Source organism: Aspergillus neoniger (genome assembly GCF_003184625.1).
Source record: "Aspergillus neoniger CBS 115656 unplaced genomic scaffold BO87scaffold_25, whole genome shotgun sequence".
NCBI lineage: Eukaryota > Fungi > Ascomycota > Eurotiomycetes > Eurotiales > Aspergillaceae > Aspergillus > Aspergillus neoniger.
In genome coordinates, this window is record NW_020291153.1 from 523,829 (window position 1) to 537,892 (window position 14,064).

At 53.0% G+C, this 14,064-nt stretch overlaps 8 protein-coding genes across 8 annotated transcripts; 4 read left to right on the forward strand and 4 right to left on the reverse strand.

Annotated features, from left to right (window-relative positions):
• Window positions 1-42: 42 nt before the first annotated feature.
• On the reverse strand, window positions 43-1,752 carry BO87DRAFT_363585 (FAD/NAD(P)-binding domain-containing protein). Its single transcript, XM_025621696.1, has 8 exons — window positions 1,618-1,752; window positions 1,434-1,559; window positions 1,313-1,387; window positions 1,080-1,265; window positions 778-1,030; window positions 531-722; window positions 282-482; window positions 43-235 (listed from the first exon to the last, which is right to left on the reverse strand). Exons 1-8 carry the CDS (start codon window positions 1,723-1,725, stop codon window positions 153-155), a joined length of 1,224 nt encoding a protein of 407 aa, XP_025477739.1. The 5' UTR covers window positions 1,726-1,752; the 3' UTR covers window positions 43-152.
• Window positions 1,753-1,969: 217 nt separating this feature from the next.
• BO87DRAFT_114769 (uncharacterized protein) lies at window positions 1,970-2,313 on the reverse strand. Its single transcript, XM_025617903.1, has one exon. The coding sequence runs from the start codon at window positions 2,234-2,236 to the stop codon at window positions 2,030-2,032; it is 207 nt and encodes a 68-aa protein (XP_025477740.1). The 5' UTR covers window positions 2,237-2,313; the 3' UTR covers window positions 1,970-2,029.
• An 87-nt stretch (window positions 2,314-2,400) lies between these two features.
• On the reverse strand, window positions 2,401-4,062 carry BO87DRAFT_460904 (MFS general substrate transporter; the record flags this gene model as incomplete). Its single annotated transcript, XM_025629053.1, has 4 exons — window positions 2,401-2,642; window positions 2,705-3,435; window positions 3,486-3,632; window positions 3,690-4,062. 4 exons carry the CDS (start codon window positions 4,060-4,062, stop codon window positions 2,445-2,447), a joined length of 1,449 nt encoding a protein of 482 aa, XP_025477741.1. The 3' UTR covers window positions 2,401-2,444.
• Window positions 4,063-4,608: 546 nt separating this feature from the next.
• Window positions 4,609-5,999, forward strand: BO87DRAFT_114771 (amidohydrolase 2). The gene has a single exon (XM_025617904.1). The coding sequence runs from the start codon at window positions 4,953-4,955 to the stop codon at window positions 5,850-5,852; it is 900 nt and encodes a 299-aa protein (XP_025477742.1). The 5' UTR covers window positions 4,609-4,952; the 3' UTR covers window positions 5,853-5,999.
• Window positions 6,000-6,181: 182 nt separating this feature from the next.
• On the forward strand, window positions 6,182-7,421 carry BO87DRAFT_378522 (isoflavone reductase family protein). Its single transcript, XM_025623811.1, has 3 exons — window positions 6,182-6,512; window positions 6,576-6,942; window positions 7,003-7,421. Exons 1-3 carry the CDS (start codon window positions 6,284-6,286, stop codon window positions 7,364-7,366), a joined length of 960 nt encoding a protein of 319 aa, XP_025477743.1. The 5' UTR covers window positions 6,182-6,283; the 3' UTR covers window positions 7,367-7,421.
• Window positions 7,422-8,764: 1,343 nt separating this feature from the next.
• On the forward strand, window positions 8,765-11,253 carry BO87DRAFT_408460 (nitrogen assimilation transcription factor NirA). Its single transcript, XM_025626154.1, has 3 exons — window positions 8,765-9,132; window positions 9,217-10,973; window positions 11,025-11,253. The coding sequence occupies exons 1-3, from the start codon at window positions 8,978-8,980 to the stop codon at window positions 11,237-11,239; spliced, it is 2,127 nt and encodes a 708-aa protein (XP_025477744.1). The 5' UTR covers window positions 8,765-8,977; the 3' UTR covers window positions 11,240-11,253.
• BO87DRAFT_441098 (aldolase) lies at window positions 11,001-12,298 on the reverse strand (the record flags this gene model as incomplete). Its single annotated transcript, XM_025627984.1, has 2 exons — window positions 11,001-11,974; window positions 12,031-12,298. 2 exons carry the CDS (start codon window positions 12,296-12,298, stop codon window positions 11,355-11,357), a joined length of 888 nt encoding a protein of 295 aa, XP_025477745.1. The 3' UTR covers window positions 11,001-11,354.
• Window positions 12,299-12,672: 374 nt separating this feature from the next.
• On the forward strand, window positions 12,673-14,052 carry BO87DRAFT_378525 (NAD(P)H-quinone oxidoreductase). The gene is made up of 4 exons (XM_025623812.1): window positions 12,673-13,034; window positions 13,083-13,138; window positions 13,188-13,274; window positions 13,326-14,052. The coding sequence occupies exons 1-4, from the start codon at window positions 12,797-12,799 to the stop codon at window positions 13,953-13,955; spliced, it is 1,011 nt and encodes a 336-aa protein (XP_025477746.1). The 5' UTR covers window positions 12,673-12,796; the 3' UTR covers window positions 13,956-14,052.
• Window positions 14,053-14,064: the final 12 nt, after the last annotated feature.

Sequence of the window (14,064 nt, forward strand, 5' to 3'; positions counted from 1 at the left end):
TCTACGTCTAGAGAGCACTCGACTTCCCTATATTATATTTCTAAGACCCTTCCCCTCAAAGCTTTTCGAGGTGGCGAATCGAGTATGTGTTTGAAGTTTAATCCGCCGAGTTCGTAGGTCAACACCAGGTCAGCAATGATCATGCAATAAGTCTAATGTGAAGCAAGTAGCTCTCCCGAGCTTTGCACCTCGTTATGCGAAAACAATATGCCCATGAATTTGACCATCTCGGCAGCTGCAACCGTCAGACTTTCTTCCTCATTATATCGGGATAAACTCACCTGTAATGCGCTTGACGGTCGTGTCATTCTCATCGACTCCATTAATGCGTGTATACTCCAGGACCAGGTCGACACGCGATCGTCTTGCTTTCTCGTATAGGGCCAACCGAGCCGGGATCTCGTGGACCGGGGTTCCAGCCGGGAGTAGCACCGCTAGGGATACCGCATCTTCGATGGCCATGGCACCTCCTTGACCCATGTCTGTTATCGTTAGCTTATGCGATGACCCTCTTAAGATGATGGACCTACAAGGCTGGAATGGGTGTGCTGCGTCGCCTAGTAAAGCAGAGAATCCTCTCACCCACGATGGGAGAGACTTCATATCGAACAACTCCCAGACCTTGAGATTCTCGTCCGCTGCGTGGACGAGCTCCCTGACTTCGGGACTAAACCCGGAGAATCCAGTGACAAGAGCATTCTTATTTCCGACCGCTTGCCAGCCTGCGGTAACCGTTAGCGACAATACTCATAATTGAACAATCCGCAAAGGGCATACCTTCAGCGGCATCACCAGCTTCCGCAGTGGGAAGGAAAGCACAAAGATTGAACATCGTATTGTCAGAGCAGGGGTACGCCACAAGTCGGCGATCATCACCAGCCCATTCGATAAACACTCCGGGATCGCGCACAATCTCCTGAGTGGCAGGGAGATGGCGCAACTTGTCTGTCGGGAGAAGCCACCGGAAACACGACTTACCAGCCGGGAATGGAGGAGGCGGCGTCTGTCCGATCACCTCACGGACGACGGACTATATATGGTAAGTCGACACTCAATGAATAACAAGTGAATTTACATACGCGCAGACCGTCAGCCCCAAGAAGAAGATCCGCTTCATGTCTCTCGCCGTTGTCGAGAGTTACGGAAGGGCGCGGGCTGTCAACATCGATGTTGACGATCTTGCAGCCCATGTGGAGAGTGGCTGTCTGGATGGCGCGCTGCTTGAGGTAGTTGTGCAGGTCGACTCGGTGGACCAGATACCATTCCTGGATTTTTGGTGAGAATTATCCCAAGTCTTATATGGAGGACATACTGCTTGCCATTTCTGCCGGATTTCGGCAAAGTCTTTCAGGTACTTCAAGTTTCCGAAATGGTCATAACGGTGAATCTATACCGTCAGTAGCTGTGCAGATATCAAGCACCGCCAGGTATACCTGTTCCAATAAGGTGCCACCAAATTCTTTGGGGTCAATGCCCAGCCAGTTCAGCAAAGCAGTGCAATTGGGAGGCACATGGATGGCGGCGCCCGTCTCCCGGGCGAATGAGGATTTTTCGATGATCTGCAGTCCTCAGTATATCTTTCAGGAGTCGATGCATGTATAGATTTAGTTGACGTACCACAACTTGATGGCCCTGCTGGCCCAAAGCAATGGCGGCCGTCAACCCCGCAATGCCGGCACCGACAATGAGGACCTGCAGCGGTCGGGATTCCTGAGAGATGGTCATTGGATAGATACAATGTTTTAGTGTGGTGCTAAATTCTTGATAGAAATGGTAGTTCCATCCCTGCTTCCTGAACAGCTTTTAATGCAGGGTGAAGACATCCCCATCAGGTCGGAGATGAGGACTCGGGGAATTGCTCGGAGATACGGTATCCGGCGGAATCTGCTATTCTGTCCTGTCCTATAAAGCTCGAGAGGCCAAATAGAACCCTATGCTCTACACCGTTAAATCGCTCGTTCCATGGTTGCTCCACCGGGCCGCCGATCTTTCCTCGATGCCGCAGTTGATCCATGGATCCGTCGCCGTCCTAAGTATTTTCCCCGCCACGCGGCTCATTCTTTTTCCTGCCACAGGGACCTTTTGGGGTGGACTGATCCAGTGCAGCGCTTCGATTGGTATTCAGATCAGAGGCAATGCCTAAATATTCTCTAACTATGCAGTGCATGTGCATGGAACCAGGGTGAAAGTTTCGTTGCGGGAACAGGGTCCGACCCTCGTTCATGCTCCTCAACATTTCACTATCGGTCCCTATTCTACAGGACAGGAAAGTGTTGTCTTATCTCTCGAGCATGCCCAGAGAGTAGAATTATCAGGCCAGACAGTGCGATCGTCTATCATTCCAGGAAATTCAGAGCGGTGAAGCAGTGCTTTACATTTCACATTGTAGCATTTCGAATCCGCCAGCCCCCGTAAAACTTGGAGCATAAAAAACATATCGTGTACTAAGACTTAGTATCCTCAACATGAGTCGAACCACCCCTCTCGGCATCTGCCTCCTGTGCCTTGAAATCGGTTTTATCGATCACTTCCATCTCTGCATGTGTTGCCGGGACGGTAGCATTTGGATCCTCCCGGTCCCAGCTCTTGTTCAAGCTGTTCAGCGGCATGAGCGTCAGAGTCAAAACCAAGCAGAAGATAACCTAATCGCATTACAATTAGCAAATCTCAATCCAAGATATATGTAGTAACCGTGTATACTTACAATTCCCACGAGGATCATTTGCGTCTTCGCATAATCCGGTGACCCGTCAGCAGTCGGGAACCGCTCTCCCAGCGACGTTTCGATCGTGGGTGCAATCGACGAGACCGCATTGCCAATGTTGTACGCCACACCAGTAAAGGCAGCTCTAATGCCAGGATGAGGGCACAACTGCTGCAACAAGTTTCCCAAGTTACCGATCGCAGCACCGTAGAAGAATTGCAAGAAGAAGGCTCCCAGAGCGAGAAGTCCCCATCTCGTGGGCAGCGTCCATAGTGGTAACCACGGAGCGATAAGCAGTCCTGCGATCGCTGCCACCCATTTGGCGCTCACTTTGTGCGAAAGGAACCCACCGACCACGCCGCCCAGGATACCTCCGATCTGCAGAATGCAGGTTACCCATGTCTCTTGTAGGATGTTCAGCTTGCGTTGGCTGACGAGGAAGGTCGGGTAGAGATCCATGGTGCCGTGGCCCATGGTAGCCAGACAGGAGGTCAGACAGCAGGCGTAGATGAAGGCCTTGTAATGGTAGCGTAGCACGTAGGCGAGCTTCTTATGGAACGGAAGATTTCCTCCCACAGCTGCACGGGTGTCTTGAACCGGCCCGTTGGCGTGTTCTTCGTCTTGAGTGGCCGGAGAGGCAACGCTATAATATGGGGTCACCGCGTGAAGAATGGCGATAGGGACTGTCAAGCCGGCGCAAAGCCAGAAAAGAGAGCGCCAACCGTAGCCATCTTTCCAAATGATTAGTAGTGATCGAAGGAAGGGGAAACTGTAAGCTTACTCATAGCCAGATGCAAGCCCGATGCAAAGAGATAGCCGGACGAGAAGCCTTGCTGTGTGAAGCCGGCCACCACACCACGGGACTTTTCCGGCACTGCTTCCAGCACCGTCGCCATGGCCAACCCATATGTTCCACCGTAGGCAACCCCTGGGGAAGTTAGCACTGTCACTGTCAAACCTTTCAGTGTTCATCTGCAACACCCACCAAAGAGGAACCGGAATCCGATCAGCTGGGGAAAGGTCTGCGAGAAGCCCGTGGCGACAGTGAAGCCGCACATGAGTATAAGGTCAATGAGCATGGGAATCTTCCGCCCGTACTGATCAGACAGGATACCAAAGATTACTGCTCCCACAGCACGAGACAGCATAGTAGTGGTATTGGCTTCTGACACATTGGTCTCAGCAACGTCAAGAGCTTCCGCCACGGTGCTAAGAGTAAATGGAAGGGCATAGTATTGTAGAGAGCCCAGGGTCCAGCACGCCCAACAAGCCAGCCAGATTAACGCCTGGACAGGCTTCATGTGCAGTGTGGAGCCAATCTCCCTGGGGAGAGCGGCGAGGGTAGCAAGGATATTCATGATGAAAGTGGACATAGAACTTGAGGGAGTGGTCGAGGACAGAATCGAAACCTCCCTCGAGCGAGGCAACGTTTATACCTCAATCTGGGACACCATACTTGGCATCATCTTGGCATATGGGGAATCCCAGATGTGCGGGGGAAGACGCAATAGAAAGGGTCTAGCAGCTGGTTGGGTTTTGACCTTAGCGAGGTGGGTTTGACATGTATCTCCCCTCATCGTTCGCCAATCGCCAGCTGCAGACGCTCACCGAACCGGTTGCACAGTAAGATTGCGGCATAACTGTGCAGACACCATGACGGTCATCGAGCAGATCTAGTGATGCAAGTCGGCTGTGAAAGCTTTGACCGATCGGAAATATCTGAGCCCCCATCGGTGTTCCTGCTCTTCGCCGATATCGAGCCCTAGATGCTTGATATCAACCAACCGATTCCCCTTCGTCCTTGATGACAGTCTCACTGTATCGCGCGATCATGACCACTTATTTGTCGCCACCACGACGTGGTCTGATCAAATGCCGATCCCCCAGTTCCCCAGTTTCCATCCACAAGGGTAATCCCAAGAAGCAGGCGTCCTGCGGGGGTTGGTTGTCCTTGAGATCCAACAGAATGGCACGACGGACAACGATAGTCCGCACGACGGCTGCGGCGCCGGTCCGGGACGGGCAGATGGAGCATCAAGCTCCAACCAATGAAGCATCCATGCAAAGTCAGCTGGTAGCAACATATATGTCGGTCGTGCATGCATATCTCGCTTGGGATAGACCGTTGCCTCTTCATTTCAGCTTAGGCTGCCGGAACCACCGCAAGTTGAGCTCGCGTCTGCCTCCAAGTTGATAAGACTTATTGCGACCATCTGCCTGGTCTGATCACTCTTCCCGCTCACTCACCATGGCCGAGTTCGTCCCCGAAAACGCATGGGATACCCATATTCATGTCTTCGATCCCAAGAAATTTCATTATGCCGTGCCACGCTCATACACGCCCCAGGCCGCCCAAATGGCTGAGTATCCGACGGGCATCACGGGCTGCAGGAACATTGTGATCGTTCACGCCTCCATGCAAGGGGTTTCACCGGCCCCGTTGGTCGATACTCTGTCCAAGCAGCAAGAGATGCCCGGCTACACTCTCCGGGGCCTGGCAACCATCGACCCCTTCACTGTCACCGATGAACAGCTGGACGAGTTACATGCCGCTGGAGTGCGCGGAGCGCGCTTGCACGAGATGGCCTGGGGCCACGGCAAACAGAGCGGTGGCAGCGACATCATCAAGAAGGTAGAAGCTCTGGCCCACCGGCTGGCCCGGTTGGGATGGGCTATTGGCATCTTCTGCCCTGTCAGTGCCTGGGCTGCCATGGCAGAGACGATCCGCAACATGGATCCTCGGATCCAGATGGTGGCTGATCATTTTGGAGGCACGTTCCCTGGGGCGGAGAACTCTGCTGAGTTTGCCACGTTCCTGGACCTGATCCGGGAAAAGCGAGTCTGGGTGAAGGTCTCAGGCTTCGAGCGACTGTACCACGGTCACGAAAGTGGCATGAAGGCCATCGAGCCCATCGCGAAGGCAGTGATCCAGGCCGGTCCGGATCGCATCATCTTTGGCACGGATTGGCCTCATACGCAGTTAGGAGTGACACGCAAAGGCAAGACTGACCAGCAGCGGTTGGAAGAGGTGGAGGGATTCCGGGAGGTCGACGATGCCGGGCATATCCGGACATTGCGTGAATGGATTCCCGATGAGGAAACCTGGCAGAACCTGTGGGTCAACAACCCAGCCAGATTGTTTCAGTAGTTCATGGATTGAATTTCCCCGATGACGTCTTTTTATGTCGACACGAGAAACCATTGCGTGCTTTGCTCCTATCTCTTTATCTCCTACGAATCCGATCGCCGTATAGCTATGAAGCTTGGATTAAGTACTACTCAAACTACGTAGAATAGAGCATCTACAGTCTTCCAGAAGAAAATGGCAAATTCTATGGCAATCTTTATATGTAGAATTAATGACACTATAGGATTTAACGTACGTCCCAGCACTGATAATGAGATAAAGTCACATCTGGTTTCTAATCGCCGGATCGCCGATCCGAGCCCGCGGGGTGGAATAGCCATGGATAGCCGGACTGCGGGGACGGGCCTTTATTATAAATCCAAATTGCCAGCTTCCACACCACAACCACATCACGTTCGAATAGTCTTTGTGCACGATACCACAGGTTCACGATGTCCGACAAGTCAAATCTCCTCATGTTCGGTGCCACTGGCACCATTGGCAAGTATATCATCGAAGCGATTGTCAACGCCCGAGATTCCTTCGGTCGCATCGCTATCTTCACTAGCCCCAACACCGTCAGTAGCAAGGCCGACGAGCTCAATGCCCTGCGTCAGAAGGGAGTCGACATCTTGATTGGTGATGTTGGCAATCGTGAGGATGTGCTCAAGGCATACGCAGGTATATTACTGCCGCAATCCACCCTTCCATTACACATGCACCTAAACTAATCGACTACACCAGGGGTGGACACCGTCATCTCCGCGCTCGGTCGCGGAGCCATCGCAGCTCAAATTCCTCTGATCCAACTGGCCAACGAAACTCCCAATATCAGGCGCTTCCTGCCATCTGAATATGGCACGGATATCGAATACAGCCCTGCCTCTCAGCACGAGAAGCCGCACCAACAAAAACTGAAAGTCCGCGCAGCTCTTAGAGAGGTCCGCAGCACCCTGGAGTACGCCTACGTGGTGACTGGGCCCTATGCCGATTTCCCGTTTTTCTTGGGTCGGTCCAGCAATTCCAAGGCAGGCAGTTTCGATGTGTTGGCTAAGAAGGCTGTCATCGTGGGAGATGAGCATGGCAAAATTAGCGTCACGGCACGTACAGAGTATGGTGACCCCTGGGCTGATATTGATCTTCTTGATTCAATATAGCTAATGAAATATAGCGTTGGTAAGTTTGTTGTGCATGCCCTCACCCATTGGGAGGCCGCTCGCAACCGCGCACTCAAAGTCAACTCATTCACCACCACGCCGGCCGACGCCTTGTCCGAGTTTGAACGTCAGACCGGTACCAAGTGGAGCGTCGAGTATACCTCACTAGATGAGCTGCGGGCTTTGGAGAAAGAGGCGTGGGAGAAGGAGGACCCCGTAGCTACGGTCTACACACTTCGGCGCATCTGGGCGGAGGGGGGCACACTCTATGAGCGCCGGGATAACGAAGATATTGGCGTGACGGAGACGAGAGACCTGCAAGAGTTGGTGACTGACTCTATCCGGGCACAAATCGAGGGGGTCCCAGCCAAGCATTGAGTTATGGCCAGATATATGCTTTCCATAGGATGTATTGTTCGTATCCCACCTGCTCCCATGCCAGATATTAGATATTCCTTGGTCATTCGTTTGCCGTCCGATTAACAACGGGTGGGCATATTCAGGGAAATAGCTCCCGACCGGTAGATGTTACTCCCCTATGTAGAACCCACCGGGCCAAGCCGCACAATACCGGTGGGCGAACCCATTAGCAGGGCTGAAACTCCGTTGATGGCGCCAGGGTATTGCTTGTGAGCATTGGGACTTCACGCGCACTGGCCGGGTCGAAGATTGCTTGGCGTCGTAGGAAGGACCTCACGTCCATGGCAGACAAAATGCACTCCTTGTTGATACACGACCTGCACCATTCACCAACTGGTTCTTGGTCGAGTGGAAACACAACTGCACATCAACAAGCGGACTTCAGCACCCTGTGCGCATATACCTCCGAGACTCTGCCTGATGTTCATCCGAGGGGTGGTATGAGACAAATTTTGGTCCTTGGCATTTCCTAGCCAACGTGTCTTGCCGCGTTCGATTGGATATTGAGACGGTATCGGGGATGTGGGGGAACGCTTCAAAGGGAGACAGACGCAGTTGTCTTTTCTTCTACACCTCGAGCCAAGTCTCCAGGAAAGTTAGGGATCACGGGGGTGGGGGCAAGGGAGTATCTGGCTATGGTGGTGAGGCCCAATCAGCAGCGTACCAAGAATGCTTAAAGTCAGTAAATGTGGCTTGGTACAGTCTTGGTGCGATGACACTCATCCTGGGTAGCCGGGAGTTGTGTTGTAGCCATGGTGACAACTTCACACTACCACCGCCTGAATTGAAACCGCCATATCGCACAGCATGGCCCTCAATACCTAGCGACTTCATGGACGCCTTTTCATTGCGGTACAAAGGTCTGTCGCGACCTCTCTGACGGAGGATAACCCTCCGTGCGGCTTCTCGCGTACACAGGCAATGCTGGTGCGAGCTGCATAGAGACGCAGTATGGCCACAGTGCTACCTCCGGTGTGACCTCCTCACTTCGATGTTTCAAGCGACAGGGATCTGACCGTCTGGCGAGTGGGGATAATTGTGGATCGGGGTTGAGATGTTGTGATCAGTTGATATCCCGGGAGTTTACGGACCGAAATTCTCCGTCCATTCCGTCTAGAAGAGGCTAGCGTTGTATGGCGTCGTCCTCGTGACTATCTGGCCAATAAGAGCGTGCTTTGGGTTATTACTCAGCGGGGCATCCCCTCGTCCCAAAGAGGAAGGACACTGGACTGAGCAGCAGCCCTCAATTCGACTCCAACATTTACCCCCTGTTGAGTATACAGTGCGGGGATATCCAATCCCAATTCTCGATAGACGTCCAAGCTCTGTATTTCGGGAATTACTTCGCTTAATTCCCTCCCCTGCACGGTTTTCCCCGCAGATGTCAGATCGGTCACCGCGTCATGCTGGCTGTGCCCCCCAACTAGCTCCTCTTGGCTGCCCCAGATTATCGGCTCCCTACTGTCTCTGAATTAGCCTGTCCTGGCCACGCTGCTTTACTGTCCGTAACCCCCATCTCATCTCCTTCTAACTGCTTTTTTCTCCGAGCAAGGTCGGCCATGTGCGGAAATGAGTCCCAAGCGCCAGTCTTCTCCGACCACCCCCCGGGCCTGTCAATTCTGTCGCGTCCGCAAGATCCGTTGTGACAACGAGAAGCCCACCTGTGGTTCCTGTCAGCGTCATGATCGACAGTGTGTCTATGTGGTCGACCCACCCCGCCAGAGGTAGTTGTTCATCCCACCTGGATGCCTCTCGCCATCCATGGCTGCAATTATGTTGCCACGCCTGCGCTGACGCTGCTGCACCAGGCCGTCGCGAGCTCTCATCAATGCCGCTCACCGCCAGAGGCGTGCGGCGGAAAATGTGATCATTGCTCTGAAAAAAGCTGATCCGGTTGCTCGAGTTGCAATCCTGGATTCGATCCATGTCAAGGACGGCGTCCTGCAATTGCCGGCATCATTGGCCGGCCTCGGTGCCAATATCAACGACATTCCGGTCTCCCAGCCCACCCAAGCCTCGGACAATAGCTCAAATGTGTACAGTACGCCCAATGACGAATTGAATGATAGTACCTCCGAAGACGAGGACTACGATCCCACCACCTTTCTCTCCCGCGATGAATGCGGCACCGTCGGCATCTTTGGCCCGTCGTCGGCGTTGCATGCCCGGAGTCCCCTGGGCCTAGCCAACAGTGCCAACTCACGACCTGCCGCAGAGCCGGATCGATACCAGCTTATCGCCGAGGCTGCCCTCCAGCGCCAACGTGAACCTGATCTGCGACGTCTGCCGACCATTGGAGGGATACCATCCGAGTTGGCTCTGCATCTGCTCGATCTGCACTGGAACCGGCAGCATCACACATTTCTGCTGACCTATCGCCCTGCCTTCATGCGTGACCTCGTCACCGGCGGCCCGTACTGCTCAGAGTTTTTGCTTAACGCTGTCTTCGCTTGTTCGAGCAAGTTCTCGACCCGGGTTGAGGTGCGGGAAGATCCGCAACGGCCCGAATCAGCCGGCAAACGGTTCTTCGATCGCTGTGATCAATTGCTGGCAGAACAGTCGCTCTTGACCCATTCGAGCATCCCGACCATTGCCGGTTTGATCATGCTTGGCAGTACCTTCAATGCCCGGGGACAGACTTCCAAAGGCTGGCTCTATACGGGATTCGCCCTGCGCATGGTATACGACCTTGGCCTGCATCTGGATTGCAAGGAGGTTGCTGCCAGTGCGGAGGATATCGAGGTTCGACGCCGGGTCTTTTGGGCGGCCTTTATTTGTGATAAACTCCAGAGTTTGTACTTCGGACGTCCATTCACGATTCAGCTGCGTGATGCGCATGTGTCGCGGGACTTTATGGATACCTTTGAAGAGAACGAGTTGTGGATGCCATACATCGATCCCCTGAAACCAGACAGTACTGCTCGTTCTCACGTCCCCACGCGCATCTACTCCGTGACCGTTTTTCAGCAGCTATGTTCCCTGTCCAAGATCATGACTAGCATTATAGACCGCTTTTATATGGCTGGTGCTACTGGAAGCAAGACTCGCAAGCATCTGGAACTCATTGATCGTCGCCTAGAAGCTTGGTATCGTAAATTGCCGGCAGAGTTGCGATTTGAGCCCTGGGTAGATGATGGCCAGTCACCGCACGCCACTGTAGCACCCAATGTCATCATCCTGCTAACTACCTACAACGCCCTCATTATCTTACTCCATCGTCCGTTCATGGGTAGCGGACATCTGCGCTCCGATGACCCGCCCGCGGACTCCTGGGAGCGTTGTGTCACCGCTGCTCGCAACATCACCAGCCTGGCGCTGGCCTATCGATCAGCCTACTCGCTGCGTCGAGCAAACTACATGCTCAGCTACGCGGTCTATGTAGCCTGCACCATCCACGCGCGCAATCCAGCTATCCGGGAAAGCACGCGTCGGAAAGAGGCATCGTCCCCGCTGACGGTGTGTCTGCGGTGTCTGGACGAGCTGGCCATCCCTAACTGTGGTGTGTCGGCGCCATCAAAGATTATTCGCCGGCTCATGGAAGCCAACGGCATGTCCATCCAAACTGGTAAGCGCTGCACACACTTCAAGAAACCTCAAACCCACTAATGATGTTTAGGATGTGACCCGGCTATTCAAGACCCCTTCCAGGTAGACATCAACTTAGACTTTCAGACCTTCCCGGGTCTAGATTTCAGTCCTGCGCGACTGGATCATGCCAATCAGATCCCTGGCTTCCAGGACTTCAATCAGGACCTGGACCTGTTGTTCGGGTTCATGAACGAGCCCGACGTGTCCATATCCTCCATGTTCACCGGAGTTGTACCCTATTAGCGACGTGTATATAGACCACAGTTCAAAATAGAAAGTCCGGGATTTGAGCCCGATGTTCAATAGAACGCATAATATACATCACATCATCAAAACGTCACATCGTAGCCCAGTAAACTCACTCTAACACACTCGGATCCTCCTTAACCGCCTGGTCATAATACGGCTGAAACGCCAACCACATCTTACTCGAGTTTCCACTCTTCCTATGCGTCATCTCCGCCTCCTCTTTGTTGATGTAGACCTTCTCCCACCCCGGTCCGGCCGCCGCATTGGCCATCATCTGCGCATGACAGCACCGATCGAGAGCAATAAACAGGAAGGCTGCCTCATCGACCGTTCTACCGCAGGTAATCATACCGTGGTTCTGCAGAATTACACTGCGACAGGTTGGACCGAGGGCCTTGGCGATGCGAGCCCCTTCTTCAGTGGAGAGCACGGTGCCTCCGTAGCGAGGGTACACGGCCAGATCATTGTAGAAACGCAGGGCATCCTGGTAGAGCATTTCAATGGGCCGCGCAAAGCAGGAGAATGCCTTTCCGTAGACGGAGTGTGCGTGGCATGCGGCGTTCAGGTCCGGGCGTGCTTTGTGGATTTCACTGTGGATGGCGAATGCGGGGCCATTGATGGGATGCTGGGCGCCTCCGGGGAGAACTTCGCCGTTCCCGTTGACGAGGACGAGGTCGGAAACTTTGATCATGGAAAAGTGCATGCTGAGTGGGTTGATCCAAAAGTGGTCTATTGTAGGCTTTGTTAGTGGGTCGTTTGTTGCAGAGGGCAACACAGTCACTGACGAGGATTCAGGGGGTCGCGTAGCGAAATGTGTCCAGCCACTCCCTCGTCAAACCCTTGCCGAGCAAAGACACGGAAGGCTACGGCCAAATGCTGTTTCTGGTATGCCCGCTCATCTTCGATATTGTCGAAAGTCGGGGGCGAGCGGATCACAACCTTGCCCTCTTTGTCGCCTAGGAAGTGCACATCGTCGAAGAACTTGTTGGTCGAAGCTGATCCATTGCTGTGACCATTCTGAGGGGCGGATTCAGTGACGGTGGTTGTGGCCATCGTTGAGGTCAACTTGTCAGTACCTTCGGATTATATATATAGTCTTATATAGTCTTATAGAGGAAGTGGTGTAGACAAACGGGGTTAGTCGAGAAGAGGTAGGACCAGGATTAAATGCTTAGACAAGTCGATCGATTGACCCCGAGATTGGCGTATTTTATACCCTACCCACGTGCATGTTTCCAGAAAGCAAGAATCTCCGTGTTAGCGGTCATTGCACTGGGTGAGCCAGTCGGAGCGGTAAATCCAGCGACGGAGGGTTGTTCTCCGTCGGACGGAGGTGTAGATCCGCCTCGGAAAGTGGCAAGTAATGGTCCATTTTCAACTCGACAAACTGTTTGTCTTGTCCCCGCAGGTGATGTCAGCGGGGATGCGTTCGATCCAGCGTGTGCGCCATTATCATTATTATTTCTTCCTCGCGCTGGTCGTGTAGTGTGTCTATCAAAATTGCTTTTGCCCCTTTACACAGCATCTCTACATCACAGCGCAATCGTCAACATGAAGGCAGTTGGGGTAAAAAACGGCAAAGGCAATGCCGATGCTCTCTTCATCGAAGATGGTGTGCCTGATCCTGTTCCGACGGGCAATCGCATCCTGGTTCGCATTAAGGCATTCGGTCTCAATCGCATGGACATAATGCAAAGAGAGGATCGCTATCCATACCCTTTATTGCCCGAATCGGGGAAGATCATGGGAGTGGAGTTTAGTGGAATTGTAGAAGAGAAGGGACCAGATTGTGAGCTAGTACATTCATCATTGCGAGAGCATTATTTGACAGTCACAGGCTCCGGGGATTTCCAAGTGGGAGACAAGGTGTTCGGTCTTGCATACGGGGGTGCAGTAGGTGACTGTTCACACCGTTCATAAAATTGCAATTGACACGATATAGTATGCACAAAAGATAGCTGTGTCGGAGAAGATGCTCATTCATCTTCCTTCTACACTGAGTTTTGAAGAAGCTGCTGGTATCCCGGAGGTAGGATTAATTATCCTCACTGCATTCACTTCCACCCAACTGACCAGACAGACCTCTTTCACAGCTATCCAGGCCATTCACCTAGTCGGTAACCTTCAACCTGGCCAGTCGGTGCTCATCCATGCTGGTGCCTCTGGAGTCGGTCAATCTGCTATCCAGATCGCCAAAGTCGGCGGAGCATCGAAGATCTTCACGACTGCTGGGAGTGACGAGAAGTGTGATTTGTGTCGCTCTCTTGGAGCGGATTTTGCGGTCAATTATCGCTCCGGAGAGGACTTCTCAGAAGTGGTCAAGCGGGAGACAAATGGACGCGGGGTGGACCTGATCGTGGATCTCGTAGGACGGGACTATTTTCACCGGAACATGGCCTCGGCAGCCATGGATTCTCGCATGGTCCTAGTTGCAGCTTTAAGCGGGAGCAAGGTGGATGACTTCGATCTGCGTGCATTGCTCAACAAGCGAATCTGGCTGATGGCTACAACGTTGAGAACAAGAGCCGCTGATTATCAAGGACAGTTGCGTGATCTGTTCTCTGAGAAGATTCTACCCCATATCAAGTCAGGCGAGGTGAAGACGACGGTGGATAAACTGTTTCCATGGACTCAAGTATCGGATGCCCATAAGCGCTTGGAGTCGAATGTCAACGCTGGGAAGATTATCTGTCTGGTTAATGACGACTGAATAGATCTCACGTATAGCTTACAGATATGGTCAGATAGGTGATGTGTATATAACTGCCCGTTGTACTCATGACACAATTACATAGAAACGGTAGCTGAGAGCGACACAA